Source organism: Bos mutus, chromosome 22 (assembly GCF_027580195.1).
Source record: "Bos mutus isolate GX-2022 chromosome 22, NWIPB_WYAK_1.1, whole genome shotgun sequence".
NCBI classification, from domain to species: Eukaryota; Metazoa; Chordata; class Mammalia; order Artiodactyla; family Bovidae; genus Bos; species Bos mutus.
In genome coordinates, this window is record NC_091638.1 from 21,883,523 (window position 1) to 21,903,505 (window position 19,983).

Sequence of the window (19,983 nt, forward strand, 5' to 3'; positions counted from 1 at the left end):
CTTATACATCACATTTCAAAACTGATCACAGTGAACCAATGTTCAAATCAAAACGAGACTCACAGACAGGAAACTTAGAGTTAATGAGGGGGAAGCTGGGCAAGGGGTAAGGAGAAATTAGGAGGCTGGGATTAACATAAACACAATGATATTCATAAAATTGATGGTCAAGGTGGACCTGCTGGAAGCACAGGGAACTCTACTCAGCACTCTGTAATAACCTACGTGGGAGAAGAATCCGAAAAAGAAGAGCTAAGAGTGTAAGTGAATCAAGTTGCTGCAGAACTCAAACACACGCAACACAGCGTACCAACTGTACTACAACAGAAACAATAAAAATCAATGAAAATAAGTCCTACTCTGAACCCATCAAACCTCAGTGAGCCGGGCTGGTGTCACATCCCTCGAGCCTGAGCAGGCTTGGGTCCCAAGGCTGGACCGTGCTTGGGCTGAGGGAGCTGGGAGGATGTGCCAGCTGATGAGGCCGCCTCGGACCTGTAGTTCTTGGTCCCCTCTGATGGAGTGTGAGACGGGGACTCAACGGCCTAACTTAAAGGAGAAGAATCCTTCAACTAAATGAATTCAATTGAGCCAACATTTATTGAGCATCTGCTCTGTTCCCATCTGGCACTTGAATAAACAAAAGATGAGTCAATCAGCCAGAGCAACTGATTCCTAATTTCCTATTCTAATGGCCAATCTGGGGGCACCAGCTCACGCAACCTCTTGGGCTGATGAACATGGCTGCCCAGCACTTTCTGCCAGAGATTCTCCCCTGTTTAGTTCTCAAGGCTCTGTTTTGCTCATGAATTCCACCCTGAGGGCAAGATAACCCCTTAATCTCCCTCTGGCCTGTTGTATAATTTGTCCTTAATTATCTGTGCTCTGCCCAGGTCCTTTCTAGTCTACCTCTTCTTCTTCCTGCCAAGACGTGCACTAGCAAGCATTTATACTTGGACTTCAGAGTTCCCTTCTCCTGAGTCTACACAATTCATTTGCTCACTCATCAAATGAGCACCTCCCAGGGGCCAGGCATGGTGCTCAGGATAGAACAGCATCTGAGACACGTCTCTGCCCCCCTCACCCCACTCCCTTGTAGCTTGCAGTCTAGCAGGACACAGTACCAGCTGCCAGTTGTTAAGCAACTCCTGTGTACCAGGCATTGTGCTAGCTATTCATAAACATTAATTCTCCCAGTCATCCGCAGGTCACACTGGGTCATCATCCCAGTCATACTATAACCCTATTTAACATGTAAGAAAAGGGTTCTGAAGCTCTGAGATCTCCCCAAGTTCACAGAACTGGGAAGGACTGGAACCCAACTCTGTCCTGCTTTAAAAGCCTCCAAAGATTTTTTTTTTTTTAAATAACTTTACTTATTTATGGCTGTGCTGGTTTCCTGTCACTGCCTGCTTTCTCTAGCTGCAGCAGGTGGGGTTGCTCTCTAGGCGTGTTGCACAGGTTTCTCATTGTGGTGGCTTCTCTTGTTGCGGAGTGCAGGCTCCAGGGTGTACGGGCTTCACAGCTGCAGCTCCCAGGCTCAGCAGTTGTGGTGCGAGGCTTAGTCGCTCCGCGGCATGTGGAATCTTCCCCGAGCAGAGATGGAACTCACGTCTACTGCATTGGCAGGTAGATTCTCTACCGCAGTGCCACCCGGGAAGCTCCAAAAGGCTTCAAAGTTCTGTCGTTCCTCCCAGAACCCACATTTCCAGCCGCCCCTTGGACATTTCACTGGTGCCTTAAATGCAGCAAAACTCCAAGTCCACCATTTTCCTCCCCCAGAAACACAGGCTAAAGAAAGGAAGGGAAGATACAAAACATGGGAGGAAGGAAGGACGAAGGTACAAATCTAGCTGAGGAAACAAGACGCAGGCTTTTCAGCAAATAAGACAGGTGAGGACAGCTTCGGAAACAGTATTGCTTCAAAATAATTATTCTAGAAATCCAGCTTGGACTATGTATTTTAATTATACTTGGATAACCGGGGCCTCGCTCCGGACGTGAAAGGTTGAAGTTGATTTCTCTGGCCCCCACTGCCTAATAATTGGGTTAAACGTGGTTTCAGAGCAAAGGCAATGGAAGGAGAGAAGAGGGACCAAGACCAAACACACTAAACACAAATTCCTGTCTCAGTTCAGTTCAGTCGCTCAGTCGTGTCCGACTCTTCGCGGCCCCATGAATCGCAGCACGCCAGGCCTCCCTGTCCATCACCAACTCCCGAAGTTCACCCAAACTCATGTGCATCGAGTCGGTGATGCCATCCAGCCATCTCATCCTCTGTTGTCCCCTTCTCCTCCTGCCCCAATCCTCCCAGCATCCGGGTCTTTTCCAATGAGTCAACTCTTTGCATGAGGTGGCCAAAGTACTGGAGTTTCAATGGTTTCCAATTACTTTGACTGGCTGAGCTTGACATTTGCTTTTGCAACACTGTTTCACAGTCTCTAGGAAAATGGGAATTGCCTCACAGCAATGGTCACTTTTAATTATAAGAGAAGCAAGGTCATCCTGATTAACCAAAGCAGTTGGCTCTGAGTAGAATGGCTCTTGGTAAGGCGCACATTTTGGCCTCTAACAACTCACGTGCTTGGGATCTAGCAAGTTCTTATTCCCCAATGACACAAAAACCATCCACAGGTATTCTAAAGGTGGCATTCTTACTTAATGACACTTTAGAGATAACCGAAGGCTAGCAAAGAAGCTAAATTAAATAGCAGGTTACCAACAATTCCTAACAAAACACATCTCACTAAAAATTCCAGAATTCAAGTTTTAGAGTCAGACAGATCTGGGTTGAAATCGTGGTTCTGCAATTAGCAGTGGTGACCATGGTTAAGGATGGTAATTTAATCCCCTGAGCCTCAATTTGTTCACCTGAAAAATGGGGATAATACCACGAGTACTAAGTTAATGTGAACTCCTCTGCATGAGTAACAGAATAGCGGTTTCTAATAAATGTTCCAGTGATATCATACTGACCATGAATCACTCTCCTCTTGGAGAATTTACCTTAATTAAGGTTATCTGTCTACAATTCAACCAGCCTGGGCCACGCATCAACCCCAGGACACCCTCCATCTATATGCATGACAAGGATGGTTACTGCTGCTCTTCTGGCCACTGGAGACCAAGTCCTGTTTTCATCCTGCAGGCTGTGTACACGGACCCGCAGTAAGACTCCCACGGCCAATGACCCAGACCTCAGTTACAGAAAGAAGAGCGACTTTTCCAAGAATAATGAAAACATCTCCCAGGTCCAGGGATTCACATGTTTGAAACTCCTAAGTACACTGACCATCAGCCTGCAGGGCTGCTGCACAACTCCAGGGGGCACCAGTGATCAGCACATGCTGGGGCTGGTGGGATGTGGTAGCCACAGTATCAAGGCTCAAGGACGTTTCATTCCTGCTGGCCATGTAACCCCTTCTGATGAACTGTAGGCACACATGTGGGCTTATAATGGAGACTCCCAGACATGTTTTATTAAGTGTTGGACTTTCCTACTGGTCCAGTGGTGAAGAACCTGGGTGCCGATGCAGGGGATATGGGTTCCATCCCAGGTCTGCAAAGATCCCTCGTGCCAAAGAGTCACTAAGCCTGTGCACCCCAACTACTGAACCTGTGCCCTAGAGCCCAGGAGCCGTACCCATGAGCCCACGCACGCACCTACTGAAGCCCCCTCACCAGGAAAAGCCCGAGCACAGCAACTGAAGAAAGCCCACGTGTAACAACACAGACCCAGTGTGGCCAAAAGAAAAAAAATACATAATTTTCTTAAAAAGTGTTAACATGCTACCACTCATTTGAAAGCTGCTTGTCTTTCTAAGGTTGGAGGTAAGGAATCAACAAGATTAAAGAGGGGGAAAAAGAAGGCATTTTCAGGAAAAAAAATCAATAGCCATAGAACCATCTGATACAGAAAAACATTCTCAGCTACTTCATTATCCACGCAATTCCTGTAAAAACCATCCTCCACGAAGAGAGAAGCATCTGTTATTAATGCTTCACGGAGGGCTGGCTCATCCGCAGCCGCTCACTCCAGAATCAGCACCAAGTCCGTCTGCCGAGGATCTCCTGGGAGTTACCTGCATCTCTGTTCGTACTTCTTACCTGCAGAGTTGTACTCTGGTCTGAGAAGGGAGAACTGAAGAACGTGGTGACGATGCTCATGACGATTTCGGTGACGTACTTCTCCAGAATCGAGTCTGCGTGTTTCCTGTCGCTCGTGTTATTACAGGCCTGGAGGACAAGTCAACGCTTTAGACCTTATACCAAACCCCGCAAGTTCCTTGTAAAATTAAGAAATCGATGACTATTTCTGCTAATTACCCTTAACAAAGGAAATGCAAAAGCCTGCAAGTCAGTATTCCTCCTCCTAAGAGAGAACAATTAGGGACTTCCCTGGTGGCCCAGGGGTTAAGACTCCATGGTTCCAATGCAGGAGGCATGGGTTTGATCCCTGTAAGATTCAGCATGCCATGTGTGGTGCAACCAAAAAATAAAAACAAATGAATAAATAAAAGAGAACAATGATAAAAAAAAAAAAAAAAAGAATCATGGTAAAAGAGAAACAGATGAGCTTGGATATCATGGTGAAGAATTATAAAACATTAAAGTTGGCATGGGACCTACAAGGCCATCACTTCCTAATTCCTACCAACTTGTGGCCAGTCTAAAGCCCCCAAAGGCATTATAGGCTTAATACCTACCATTGCCTCTAGGTACCCTAAAAGTAAACTGTTTAAGTCATTCTTCTCTAGGTCATACGTAACTAATGCATATCATCAAGATACTTAATCAAGTATTACCACTGAGTCCACTGGGCATGATATTCTCCAAACCTACAACACTCCTTTCAATTCAGTGAAAACTCTACTGAGCCACAGGACTGCTGAAAAGAGTGGGCTGTGACTCAGAATAACCGTCTGTGTAAGTTTGGGGGTGAAGGGAGACTTCAGGTTTCACCTGGACTTTAGATAATTTTGCTGCTTAGAATACAATTACACATTTAGAAGAACAGGTTCAAGAAATTCAATTTTTTTTTTTTGACTACAACACGCAGCTTGTGGGATTTCACTTCCCCAACCAAGGACTGAGCCTGGGCCCCTGGCAGTGACAGCGAGAACTCTAACCACTGGACTACCGGGGAATTCTCCCCAAATATTTAACACCCATTTTATTACCAAACTCATTAGCCCTCTAATTGGAGATATAAAATCAGATATATAATTTTGAAAATTATGAAGGGTAAAACCATCAAATTTTATTAACTGTCATGTTCTAAGTCCAGTGATGAGCAGTGGGTAGACACATTCAAAAGTGAAGTCAGCAATGAATTTTAAAGCATTTTTTAACAACTTATGGCAGGGATAAGCCAAGTTAAGGGCTGGTGGCTGTTTTTATAAATGAAGTTTTACTGGAACCCAGCCATGCCCATCTGTTTACATACTACTGTGGTCACTCTCACGCTACCAGAGCAGAGCTGAGTAGCTGTGACAGAGACCACACGGCCCACAAAGCCAAACATGTTTACTATCTGGGGCTTCACAGAAAACTTTGTTGAGTCCTGATTTAAAGAATCAAAGCAGGATTTCCATTTCAAGCCAAACCCCTAGATTTATGGGATTAAAAGACGAGGAAGAGCTTGAGATGAAAATATATACATATTTAAATTATATATATATATGTATATCAACCCTGAATACTCATTGGAAGGACTGATGCTGAAGCTGAAGCTCCAGTATTTTGGTTACTTGATGCGATTTGCCAACTCACTGGAAAAGTCCCTAATGCTGGGAAAGATCAAGGGCAGAAGGAGAAGAGGGTGTCAGAGGATGAGATGCCTGGATGGCATCACTGATGCAATGGATATGAACTTGGGCAAACTTCGGGAGATGCTGAGGGACAGGGAGGCCTGGCGTGCTGCAGTCCATGGAGTCGCAGTCAGTCAGACATGACTGGGCTGCTGAACAACTATGTATATTTGTGATGCCAACACTAGGGTATTATTAAACACAGTCCTTGATTAGAAGGAAATTAAGTTCTTGTAGGTTCCTTGTTTTATACTGGTAATTGTAGTCAGGAGAAAATGCCACATTCTATGATTCTACAATGCACTTTTTTTTTTTTTAGCATCACAATGTTTCTGAAATTGGGATTCATTTCACAATTGTTCTGTGAAGGACTGAGTTACTTTCCCCCAACCTGACCACCACACAACTCCTATTAAATCCATGATGTGTCTTGTGAGGGTATAGTCCCATGGCTTTCAAACATGTATTAAGGTCACTGCAAAACCAAATCAAGACTACTGAAGCCATCCCGAAGGCTGGGTCAGGAAAGCAATAGGTGGGAAAGTGATGTGATTTGAAGGATCCTTGACACCAGATCTTAGGAGATAAATGCTCACACTCAGGAAGGTGTCCTTCGAGGAGAGACTCATTGTCAAAAAAGACAAAACTTTATATATCTGATTTTAATATGTCCCAGATTATCATTCCCAAATCAATCCATAAAGGATGAAATGAAAACCAAAATAACCTACCCTCCCTGAAGCTTGATGAATAAAATCTATTCTCAAGCTAGGAGTAAAAGATCAAAAGAAATAAGACGTGGTAAAAGAGCCAGGTATCTCCTTGTGCCACCAACTAGCAAGTTGCAATGACGTGACTGTCATCCCTACGTCTGCACAGGGAGACGCAGACCCACACAGACCCCTTCCCCTGTCTCCGTGGTTCCAGAAAGTCTTACCCTGCAGATGTCGACGAGGAAATTCTCAAACAATTTCCACATGTGATTGCTGGTATAAATCTCCTTCATTTCCACTTCCGTATCCACATAGCAGTGATTCAGGAAGTTAATGTAGGCAATTTTAACCTGAAAAAGAGAAACAGATTTTTCTGTAAAAATCAACTTATTCATAGGACATGTGGGACTGACTAGTTCCCTCAAATTAACAATGACAAGGACAGACCAAGATGGCCATTCCATTTTCTCTCGGCCACTGAATCTCTATGGCTTTCTGATGGTCAAAATTCACCAAGACGACATCTGAAAACAAAGCTTTGGAAGAGAAGATGTTCCTGACTTCCAGGTGAAGAATGCAACAGAACACTGGGACCACAGAAGAGGGTCAGGTTTGACTACATTAAAGTTAAGAATTTCTACTCATGAAATGGCTCTGTTACAAGAGTTAAATGACACAATTGGAGAGAAGCTGTTTGCAATGCATATCTCCACAAGGAATTCTTACAGATCTCTGCGTGTAAGATGGAAAAAAGGGGCAAAAAATGTGATCTGATATTTACTTAAAGGAATAGTAAATATCAAAAACAATATATGGAAAGGGGCTGAATCTCATTTAGTAATCAAGAAGACAGAAATTAAAACCACTATGAGGTATCACTATACAGCCTCCAGACTGAAAAATAATAAATAATAAAGGGCATAACAACAATAAGAGCTGGCAGGATTTGGAGGATTTGGAGTGATAAGAGCTCTGTGGTGTGGGGCCGCTGAGGTCAAACTGCTGGAAGGCACTTCACACTGTCAAGTCAAAAGAAATGCACCTTGCATGACACAGCACTTCTAAGTGTTCACCCTGCCAAAATGCAAGAACTTTCCCAAAAAGTAGTCTAAAAACAGTATATATTTAATATATACTACATAATCTACGCTGTGCTGTGCTCAGTCGCTCAGTCGTGTCTGATTTGTTGCAACCCCATCAACTGTAGCCATCAGGCTCCTCTGTCCATGGGATTCTCCAGGCAAGAATACTGAGGTGGGTTGCCATGCCATTCTCCAGGGGATCTTTCCAAACCCAGAGATTGGACCCAGGTCTCCTGCATTGCAGGTGGATTTTTTACCATCTGAGCTACCAGGGAAGCCCAAGAACACTGGAGTGGGGAGCCTCTCCCTTCTCCAGGGGATCTTCCCAACCCAGGAATCGAACCGCGGTCTCCTGCATTGCAGGCTGGTTCTTTACCACCTGAGCTACCAAGGAAGCTGAAAATATGCGCACGCTCTCTCTCTCTCTCTCTCTCTCCACACACACACACACACATATATAAATGCATATGTATATATACTAATAATATAAACTAATACTATATATTTTAAAACATGAACAAAAATATATATTGCATGATCCATTTTTTTTGTTACTAGTTAATGTATATGAATAGGGAAAACAAAAGCTGAAAGGATTTACTAAAAACCTAACAGGTATTTATTATGGGTGGTAAAATTGTAGATTACTTTCCATTTCTTACTGGTTACCTGCTGTTCCTGAATATTTTAAAGCTGTCATTCATGATTTTTGCATCGCAAGTTTTTGTTTTAAAGAATAAACCTATTAAGTTTTACACTGGTGTGAACTGTCTCCCTAGCCACCGTTCATCTCATTTCTGAGAGGTCCGTTCAGCTCAACGCTCCTGTTTCAACAGGTGAAATGACTGCAGCAGTTTCCTGTTCTTTCTCAAGGAGACAAAAAGAAAGACTTACTTCCCCTGTCATCCCTCTCACACAAAATCAAGGCTCAAGAGGATGCTGTTTTGGCCACTGGAAGTCTCACAGCTAAGTGAGCCGTGGGTGTCAAAGCTGTGAGGTCCCACCTGGGTCAGCTCCCATCCAGCCGCACCCCCCCGCCCCACACCATGTGGAGAGTCAGAGCCCACCCACCCTGGGGACACAGTCGCTCACCTCGGGGATGCAGTCCTCGTGGGTCACCACGCGGACAATGTCATCCAGCGGGAGCAGGGAGTTGCATTTGATCTCCGTGTAGACGTTCTTGCCCTCCGTGCACACGGCCAAGAGCTCCACCAGATGGATGTGGTACATGAGGGGGCTGTTCTCGTCCATCCGGTCCCGCTCGGACCTCATCATCTGAATCAGGGTCTGGAAAGAGGCTCTGTCGTTGTAGAACACGAGGACATCCTCTCCTGAATTAACCAGCTGTGATCAGTGAGAGAGCGAGACTTGTTTATAGCACAAGCTTGCTGGGATGGGGGAAGCATTAAAAAAGAAATCTATTCACACAGAAAGAGAGGTTCTGTCAGCATTTACCTTCCAAATCCAGCTGCATTTATATTACTGAACTCATCTACACTTCATTCATTTTTATTACTAAACAACTAAAAAATTCAGCAGCAGCATTTTCATTCAGATATAAAAATATCACAGCAGTCCTAAACATTATTAGGGGAAGAGAAAGTCTACATACCAGCATTCATGTACCAAGCAAAATGTAGATTTCAAGCCTGCCCTTGTATTTCCCCTAATTATTGGGCTATGATTTTTTTTTTTTTTTTAAAAATGTTCCCATCTCCTTTCACGCTTTGTATTTTTGTTACAGCTCTTTCATACACTGCCTTATTTCTTCACAATCACAAATAATCCAATTCTAAGTAAGATACACCTTCCTTTCAGCACTCAAAGAGTCAAGGCATTCCTATTCATAAAACTTGTCTGCTGGGGACTGGGGGTTCTCATTAATCTACTTAAGAATTAAGTGTTGAAATTGTTCAGCACTGCATGAAATATGAAAGATCCAAAAAGGGCTGACACAGAAGTCAAAATAAATATGGTCAATATTATTCACTTAATAACAGCTAACCTTTATGAACTCTGAGAATGTTCCCACAATAGCTTACAATACCAACTGGAGCAGCCATTCCAATAAATGGTAGCTATCACTGTCATCTTTATCTCATTTAACTAGCCTGTGAGTTTCTCAATCCTGAATCACGCAGCCTGGGACATGGACCAGAAGACATGTGTATCCCAGGTCAAGCCAACACTTTTAACGACACTATACCATCTTTCACTGAACTCATATATGTAGATAAGACCACAACTCCAGGTGTTAGCTGGATTTACTTGAGATTCCATTTATTTTTTAAAGATGGAAAGATGACAGCAAGCACCTACAGAAGCTGAAGTCCCGAGGGTGACAGAGGACCCTCCTGAGACAGACGGCATCCATGGGCACTGACGTCTGACAGAGACCCAAGGGGGACTTTGCCCCAATTCTACTGACCAGCTTCTCATAAAGCATCAACCAACAATATTCCCAGCTAGTTAATTAGGTGGATAATTTTTTTAAGTTATAGAATTCACAAGAAGAACTTCTTTGGCTCAAAGGATTCTATCCACATTTAACCTCAATTCACTGTATTCTGGTTCAATTTTCTTGGGCTGTTTTACTCTCTCAGAAGAATCCTAGCCAACGATCCTTAAAATAGATTTATTGCTATGAAAAAGTAGATTGGATTCTTGGCTGTTTCTACAGTTTAAGCTCACACACACAAGATCACACACACTTGTGTGTGCACACACATACATTATTTTTTTTTTAATGGCCCCTGGACACGGTGCCAGGTTATACAAATAAAATTAAATAATTTGTAAGTCCCTGAGAACATCGGATGAAGGTATTTAGAAATACATAGCTGTCACCTCGGCCATGACCATGTCTTGGCACTTCTTGATGAATTTCCCTTCAGCCTTGACAATCGTCTGCAGGAACTTGATGTACTGGACATTTCGACCGTGAGTCTCGATGCAGTGAACAAAGTGCTGGACGACCCGCTCGTTGATCTCGCTGCACAGTTGGAAGTTGTTCATGAAGATGTGCTGCATCGTGACGGCTTCCAGGATCTGACGCGAGAGCAAGGGCACAGAGACAGGATCAAAGGAAGGGCGAGGCGAGAAAGAGTCTATCCCAACACAGGCAGGGGCATTCAGCCCCGCGAGAGCATCTTTCTCCATCCTCGCTTCTGTAGGGTGTTCCTGTTAACTCAGCTTTTTCAATCATGTGTAATAAAACCACAGGACAGTAAACACATCATTAGTTTTCTGCTGAATGAATTTCAGAGGGAAGCTCAGCACCCAGACCAAGAAACAAAATAGACCCCTTTATGGCCCGCTCTCTCCAAGTTTAACAATTATTTTGGCTTCCACAACCACAGATTAGTTTTGCCCAGTCTTGAACCTCAAGCATCCTCTTCTACCTGCCTTTTGTTCAAATTGCAATCGTGTCATCCGTGTTGTATGTGTTACTAGCTTGTTGACTATCACTGCTACACACATTCCGTCGCATGAATATACCACGTGCATTTATCTGTTGATGGGCATTCGGGGGAGTGACTTAGCAATTAAATCCCCACCACCACCACCGGTCTTAAGCGTAAGGAGTGACACAATTCTTATGACATGTGTGATGAACAGGGTCCCTCTGAACATTCTTCTAAATGTCTTCTGATAAATGAAATGTATGCATTTCTGTTGGCTTTATACCCAGGAATAATGTTGGGTTGCAGAGTTCAAATACATTTGGCTTTGGAAGATACTCCCAAACAGCTTTGAAACAAATTAACAATTTACATTCTACATTATAGCTACTCCATAGTGTTGCCAATACTGAGTAGTGTCAGTTTTTTAATTTCATAATTTGTTGTAAATAACTTCCTCAATTTTCATTTCTCTGATGCTGAACCATGTTGAGGGCTTTGTGATGGCTGTTGGCCATTTGGATAATCTCTACGGCAGAGCGTCCCATTTTAAAGTTTTTAGCTCATTTGAAAGAGTGGGCTGTGATCTTCCTCACGGACCTTCTGGAGTTTGTTGCTTCTACTGGGAGTGAAGTTGCTCCTGGACTTGAACACTGAGTGTTTTCTCTCACTGGGGCTTGTCTTCGCTTACTCTTTACAGTGTCATTTGACAAATAGAAGTTCTTGATTTTTTTTTAAAGATTTTTTTATCTTGGACCATTTAAAAAGTCTGTATCGAATTTGTTACAATTTTGCGTCTGTTGTTCATCTATTGGTTTTTTGGCCAAGAGGCACGTGGATGGGATCACAGCTTCCTGACCAGGGACCAAACCCACACCCCCTGCACTGGAAGGCGAAGGCTTAACCACTGGACCACCAGGGAAGTTCTGCGTTGATTTTTTTAAAGTCTGATTTATTGATATTTTCCTGCATGACTAGTGCTCTTTGCGTTCATTGTGAGAAAAGTTCCCTTCCATAAGGTCATGAGGATATTTTCAGGTTTTCCTTCAGGAGCTTCATTTTCTACTTTTTATCCAGACTTTCAGAGTTATTAGGTTTAATGACTGGTGTGAGGTAAGGGGCTTTAACCTTTTCATCTTTTGCCTTTTCATTAACATGAAAAGGATGGAAGATGACTCTACAATGCAGCAGTTCTTTTTCTGGAAAGCTCCAGCAGTATGGATGAGTACTTAGGTGTGTTTGTGTGTGTGCATGTGAGTGTGTGTTAATGTACAAGGCTGTCCTTTGCAGTACTGCTCATGAGCCAAAAATCAGACACTGCTGAACTGTCCATTAATAAGGAAATGGTTTCAAAAAAGTTACAGCCATTCTGCCCATGAGCGCTCAGTTGCTTCAGTCGTGTCCAACTCTTTGTGACCCCATGGGCTGTAGCCCACCAGGCTCCTCTGTCCATGGGATTCTCCAGGCAAGAATACCGGAGTGGATTACCATTTCCTCCTTTAGGGGATCTTCCCAACACAGGGATCAAACCCGTATCTCCTGCACTGCAGGCAGATTCTTTTACCGCGGAGCCACCGGGGAAGTATTTAGCCATGAAAATCAATGAGAAAAATTTATATATCTCTGACTTACAAAGATACCCAAGATGTGTAAGTGAAAAAGGCAAAATACAAAAACAATGTGTACAGTGTACCACCATTTTCCTATAAAAAAAGCATAACACGTATGTAACATATTAAAAACATATGTAATTAAAATGTAACACAATTATGTTTTACACGGACACATTATGTTTTGTGTAAACATAGAAAACTTGATGCATGACCTCAGGAGGATGTGGCTGGACAGTGAGAATTGGTACTTTGCTACAGCTGGAGTTTGATGTAATGAGGAATGCTACTAAGAGAAAATACATTTATCTTGCATCTACCACCGCTTCCTCCCTCCTTCTACCTTTTTTTCCCATAAAGTATTTATGTCCTCCTGAGAGCTGATCAAAATGTTCCCCATCAGAATGAAGGTTGCATCATAACAAGTCCCAGCGGCCACAACAGCAAAAGAACAAGCTGTTCTCTTCTCTTCCTGCTTCCACCCTCCGTGGTCCTCCTCCCAGCACAGAGTCCCAGACAGGCCTCCAGTCTTACCCCTGGGTTTAGAAACAGGTTTATATGTTTGTGGAGCAGAGCCTGATTCTGCTGGTTGCCGGCACAGAAATTCTGAAGAAACTCATGAGCCAGCCTCATTATCTCCTGCATCTTGGTGTCTTCAGCCTGTGAGGGAGAAGACAGATGAAAAACAGGTTGAAGACCCGGCTAGGCCTTTGGCAAGGGAAGGTCAGATAGAGAAAGCAGCGATCTCTAGGCCAGGATTCCATGATGCCCCCATCCCCTCGACTCATGTGGGGCTCTGGGGGGTGCTTCAAGGGGCTGGCTGTATAAAAACACTGGGGGGTGCTGCACCACTGACTCTTGCAGAGAAATCAGAAATTTGTCTATGCTTCATGGAGGAAAGTAAATTCTCTCCCACTAGCCTTGGGCAATCAAATGAAATGATTTTATCACGGAAAAAGGACATAGAGAATGAAAGCTAAGAGGAACTCTCTGAGATCCCACTGTCTAGCAACTGCTGAAATTTCTAAACCCCCTACTTCTGAAAATACGGATGGACAGCAGAGCAGGGGCCAACTTCATCACTGGCTATAAGCACATCTCCCAGCTCTCAGGCACACATTTTCAAGTTGCCTTAACCTATGGACACCCTAAATGCTGGCAGCAGTTAACACAGCAAAGTGGAACTCTAGATTCTAAGTTGGGGCAAATGTACCTGTTTTGACTCCTTTCCCCATCACCTGACACATGATTTAACCTAAGACTTAGCTTTCCTACTTACACAGTCAGGATAATGTGTGTCTCAGGCATTTCCCATGGCTGATTAGGAGATTCTCATGTCATATATCAAAAACACATACTCAGTAAGCAACCAGGATACACTTTACAGCATGGGCAAGTATAGCTATCATCTTGCAATAACTTTTAATGCAATATAATCTGTAAAGATACCAAATCCTTTTGCTGTACCCCTGAAACTAATATTGTAAATCAACTACACTTCAAAAAAATACACTCAATGTTTGTAAAGAGTTAGATGCCTATGTTAATCCTAAAGGAAATCAACCCTGAATACTCATTGGAAGGACTGATACTGAAACTGAAGCTCCAATACTTTGGCCACTTGATGCGAAGAACTGACTCATTGGAAAAGATCCTGATGCTGGCAAAGACTGAAGGCGAGAGGAGACAGAGATCCAGATGATAGGATGGCATCACTGACTCAACAGACATGAGTTTGAGCAACCTCTGGGAAATGCTGATGGACAGGGAAGCCTGGTGTGCTGCAGTTCATGGAGTCGCAAAGAGTCAGACAGGACTGAGCAACTGAACGACAAAGAGGCCCATGACAGGACAATTATATAGAACCTCCTGGGACTTCCCTGGGGGTCCAACAGCTAAAACTCGAAGCTCCCAATGCAGGGGGCCCAGGTGTGACCCTGGTCAGGGAACTAGATCCCACATGCAGCAACTAAAGAACCCACATGCTGCTATGAAGATTGAAGATCCCACATGCTGTACTTAAGACCCAGTGCAACCAAATAGACAGACATTTAAAAACAAAGAAACCTCTTGCTACTTTCAGTTCAGTCGCTCAGTCGTGTCTGTCTCTTTGTGACCCCATGGCCTGCAGCACGCCAGGCCTCCCTGTCCATCACCAACTCCCAGCACGCCAGGCCTCCCTGTCCATCACCAACTCCCAGCACGTCAGGCCTCCCTGTCCATCCTCCTGGAGTTTACCCAAACTCTTGTCCATTGAGTCGGTGATGCCATCCAACCATCTCATCCTCTGTCGTCCCCTTCTCCTCCCACCCTCAATCTTTCCCAGCATCAGGGTCTTTTCAAATGAGTCAGATCTTCGCATCAGGTGGCCAAAGTCTTGGAGTTTGAGCTTCAGCATCAGTCCTTCCAATGAACACCCAGGACTGATCTCCTTTAGGATGGACTGGTTGGATCTCCTTGCAGTCCAAGGCACTCTCAACAGTCTTCTCCAACACCACAGTTCAAAAGCATCGATTCTTCGGCACTCAGCTTTCTTTATAGTCCAACTCTCACATCCATGCATGACTACTGGAAATACCATAGCCTTGACTAGATAGACTTTGTTGGCAAAGTAACGTCTCTGCTTTTTAATATGCTGTCTCGGTTGGTCATAACTTTCCTTCCAAGGAGTAAGCGTACTACTTGCTACTTTACCCAGTTCTAAACAAGCCACTACTTAAAAGAGTAAAAACAAAACGAGAAGCTTCCCCAAATGGAAATCACCCCTCATATTCACAGAGCCCACTTCATCTTCCTCAGTCACCTCACATACATCCCCTCGTTTCAGAGGCAGAGTGCTGCAGTTGGGAATGCAGGCCCTGACACCAGGCTGCATGGCCCTTAGGCCAGATGAACAGCTTCTGAGCTGTGTGACCTTGGGCAAGGAACTTAACCTTTCAGTTTCCTCATCTGTAACAAGGAGCTGATAAAGGACACGCTTCCTATTGTGGTTATGAAGATTAAATGAGAAAATTCATGTCAAGTGCTTAGACCATAATGACTCATTAAATGTTAGCTGCTGTTACTGGTCTAGACTAAGGTCAGCAAACTTTTTTCTTAGAGGTCCAGATATATACTTCAGGGCTTTATGGGTCAAAAAACAAAACAGAGGACATTACACACACACCTATATAACCCCTAAAAATTTAACTATTCAAAAACGTACATATGTGTACCTATGGATGATTCATTTTGATGTTTGGCAGAAAACAACACAATACTGTAAAGCAGTTATCCTTCAATTAAAAATAAATAAAGCTAAAATTGAAAACAAAACAAAACGTAGCAACCAGTCTTGTCTCTAGCGCTATATAAAAACAGGCGGTAGGCTGGAGGTGATCCATGTCTGCAGTCTGCCCACTCTGATCTAGACCACAGCCTTGTGAGAAAATAGAACACTTCTGCCAGGAACACTGATGGAAGGAACCCAGACTCCCAGGGTGACAGATGAACAAAGCAGGAGGTTTAAAGAGGACGCTGACAGCAAGTCTCAGAACAACAAAGGAGGTATTAGATTTGTCTCTCATTTACAGAGAGAGGGGCAAAGTTTCTAAGCTCTAAGAAATCAGAGGGTCTGGGACAGAGACACACCACAGCAACCCTGAACCACTGTGCATTCTTCCCTTTCTTCACCTACTAAAGGAATCTGCTGGCAGACAAGCTACCTAAAAGCTTCTGCCCTTCAAAGCAGATTTTTACAGGGCAAGGAGCTCACAAAGACATAACACGAACTTACCTGTTAGTAAGAGTCCCTCTGCTGTCCTTACACAATGGGATGGCTGTATCCATCCAAAAACCAGACAAAGTATACACACACAATGTTCTGCCTTTGAGTTACCAATTCCAGCTGAATCTGGTTCCTATAGATCCCTCCAACACTGCTCTGAGAATGAATGTCTCATTAAGGAAACAGGTTACTATGAGGCAAAGCCAAGGCCAGCAACCTTTCTCCTGACATTCTTCACACAGACGGAGACGAATCCACTTGCTGGTTTGAGTCCAAACATTGGCCAAGTTTGGATGACAGCCACATCCATCTGTATTAATTCCAGGTTACTGAAGCCCCTGATCTATTGAAGGGATTAAACTTGTACTTTTATCTGTGGCTGGTGAAAAGCCTGACCTATCAGATTCACACAGGCCCCGTGACTAAGGAGACGGCCTCGGGAGGGAACTTCCTAAGGTGCAGGGCAGCGGGTGAAAGTGAGGAGCAGGTGGGGTGGAAGGCGAGCCGTCCAAGGCCCAGGCTCCCACAGATAAGCTGAGCAGGCTCTGCTACGTGCAGCTGGGCCTTCCAGACAAGTTTCTAAACCTCTCTGGCTTCAGTCCTCTCATCTAGAATGGGGCACCTATCTCCTCTGGGTGTCCTGAGGATTAAATGAGAGAATAATGTAAAAGCCTCAGCACAGGGCCTGGTACCTGGCAAGCAGTGGGCAGGGAACCTCCTTCAGGTGACTTCACTAGGGAGCCTCTGGGAGTCACTGGGGAATTCAACAGCCCAGCACCTAAGTCTCAACTCTAAAACTCCCCAGCCTCGGTCCCCTCATCCATCAAGTGGAAACGCCAAGAACGCCACACTGGGTTTTAGAAGCTTGAATGAATGCTTTCATTTTGTTCTACTGGACACTGTTATTCTTTGTATTTATTTATTATTATTTTTTAGCCACACTACACTGCATGTAGGATCTTAATTTCCCAGCTAGAGACTGAACCGATGCTCCCTAGAGTGAAAGAAGAGTCCTCCTAACCACTGGGCCACCAATGAAGCCCCGAATGAACGCTTTTAGAAGTGTCCTGTCAGGTCTATGCTATACTGCTTCCCTCCATCCCATCACTAGCAATGCCAAATGCTAACACGAAAAATGAGAGATGTAGCTTAATTTCTATCAACAGAAAAGATGACTTAGACTGAGCAGAATCCAACAGATCGAACCTAACCAGCTGTCAGCACACAGCGAGGACTTCGAGTTGACAAGTCCTATGTCCTCACATGCATTTATAGCTTGCATGGCTGAGGAATAAGGCAGACGAAACTGTACTGCACATACTTATTAAGCTTTGGTGATCCAGTATCTCTGATGTGGGAAGACAGCTTTCTCTGGCTCTCCTGAACTCACCAGTTCATCCCCCTGCTCTGAAAGTAGAAAACTGCAGTCCCTGTGATGGGGGGGGGGTTCATAATTGATCACTTACGCTAATCTGATTTCATAATCATACATGTGATCTGGGGGAGTTATTGATGGCCATGTCACAAGCTCTTCTAAAACACACTGGATTCAAAACAATAAACAGCTTTTACAACTCTTTAAAAAAAGGAAAACAAGTGTATGGTACAAGTCCACGTGCAGAGACAGCTCTGTCCACCAGACCTTTGTACTCAGACCAAGCTGCCTGGCAGGGAAGTAAGGAGAGAACAGACTCCTCCTTCTTTATAGAGTTCTAAAAGTGGAGGGAGGTTATGGGGGGCTTCACTGTATTTCTACCATGCTCTGTTTGTTTCACGTCAATTACCTAAGATTGCTTCACAGTGACAGTCATCACACATCAGCTTCATTTCTTCACCAACCGTTCCCAAATGTGAAGGTTTTGGGAAAACCCAGGAACCCGCCCCCTAGGAGCAGCAGCCGTGGGGTCTGGCTGCAGGGAGGGGGCGATGCCCACCTTCTCGTAGGGGATCTGCAGCAGCTCCAGCACCACAGCGTGGGCACCCATGTTCCGGAGCAAGCGCTGTTGCTGCTTCCTGCTCTTCCGCACGGATGCGCTCTCTTGAACACAGAGTTTGCTGAGTCGGATCAAAATCTGGTAGGAAGAAAGGTCAAAGTTTCTCGTCAACTCACATCTCTGTTCTGAGGATCTAACCTGGAGCCTGGCCACTACAGTTCCTGATACCTCACTGTGTACATGGAATTTGCTAAGAGAATAGATCTTAAGCATTCTTATCTCCCCCTACCATCCTCCAAAAGTTACTTCTGTGAGTGATGGATGTGTTAATTAACTTGATTGTGGTAATGATTTCACTATGTATATATCAAATTATCACATTGTCAAGTATATTATAATTTTGTCACTTATACCTCAAAGTTTGAAAAAAAAAAGTTGTAAGAAACAAAAATCAATCTCAGAAAAGTAGGAAGCATAGTTGGAAGAAAGATTGCCAGGGGGTGGTGTGGGCAGGAAGGTAAAAGGGATCACAATCCATTAAGAACATAGTAAGAGGGAAAGTTCTCTAACTTGTAGGATCCTTACTGGTTGTATTGAACCAAATCCACATATGGCTAAGAACAAGTCTTCTAGATTAACGACTGGATTATGGCTCCATCAGCAAGTGGGATGCTTTCAGGTATCCTAAAATGGTATGGGGGCTTCCCTGTTGGTTCAGTGGTAAAGAATCTGCCTGTCAGTGCAGGAGACGCAGGTTCAGTCAGTCCCTGGTCCGGGAAGATCCCCTGGAGAAGGAAATGGCAATCCACCCCAGTGTTCTTGCCTGGCAAATTCCATGGACAGAGGAGCCTGGTGGGCTACAGTCCATGGGACTGCAAAAGAGCTGGACATGACTTAGCCACTAAACAACAACAACAACAAAGCTATGACTCAGCATCACTGCCAAAAACTTGGGAAGAATTTGTTCTGGGGTAAAAAACAAACAAAAACACACCAAGCTTCTAGCCTCTCAACTTTGAATCAACCTATGCAAAGATTTCTAAAGAACTAAGGTTCTCATTGGTGACACTATGTGTCAGCAATCAAGATAAATCATTGATAATTTTACCACTTCACTCTTCCTTCAACTGTAAACCTTCAGAAGTATAGGTGCTGGTGGCCCCCATACAAGGTGAGGAAACACACATGATGTGAACTGAGGCCTGACACTAAGACCTATGCACTTGACCTCAGAGGTCCCTTTCTCTCTGTTAAACTTCCCACCACGGGAAAGGCTCAGGGGAGGGCACATACCTCTTTGACCACCCTGTAGTTGTAGCTGCTGGTGCTCTCATGCTGCTGTGACTTGTTATTCCCCTCCTAGGAACCAAAACGAACGTGACTGGGGTGTGCACAACTCTTGGGTTCCTGTCCATTTGTTAGGGTTAGCTCACAATCTCGGAAGGAATAGGAATTTTGCAGTGTTTTCCGGCCATCATGGGGCTTCCCAGGTGGCACTAGTGGTAAAGAATCCTCCTACCAATTCAGGAGACACAAGAAACGTGGGTTTGATCCCTGGGTGGGGAAGATCTCCTGGAGGATGGCATGGCAACCCACTCCAGTATTCTTGCCTGGAGAATCCCATGGACAGAGAAGCCTGATGGGCAGCAGTCCATAAGGTTGCAAAG

At 44.3% G+C, this 19,983-nt stretch overlaps 1 protein-coding gene across 2 annotated transcripts in view; it reads right to left on the reverse strand.

The window, feature by feature from the left end:
* The window catches only part of ITPR1 (inositol 1,4,5-trisphosphate receptor type 1), a 355,281-nt gene that overhangs the window by 144,630 nt on the left and 190,668 nt on the right, over nt 1-19,983 (reverse strand). For both annotated transcript variants that reach the window (XM_070360064.1, XM_070360063.1), the window contains 7 exons: nt 19,610-19,675; nt 18,317-18,454; nt 13,151-13,276; nt 10,453-10,653; nt 8,698-8,949; nt 6,748-6,873; nt 4,108-4,236 (listed from right to left, as the gene is read on the reverse strand). In XM_070360064.1, coding sequence (XP_070216165.1) covers nt 4,108-4,236; nt 6,748-6,873; nt 8,698-8,949; nt 10,453-10,653; nt 13,151-13,276; nt 18,317-18,454; nt 19,610-19,675 — 1,038 coding nt within the window. The remainder of the gene's footprint in view (nt 1-4,107; nt 4,237-6,747; nt 6,874-8,697; nt 8,950-10,452; nt 10,654-13,150; nt 13,277-18,316; nt 18,455-19,609; nt 19,676-19,983) is intronic.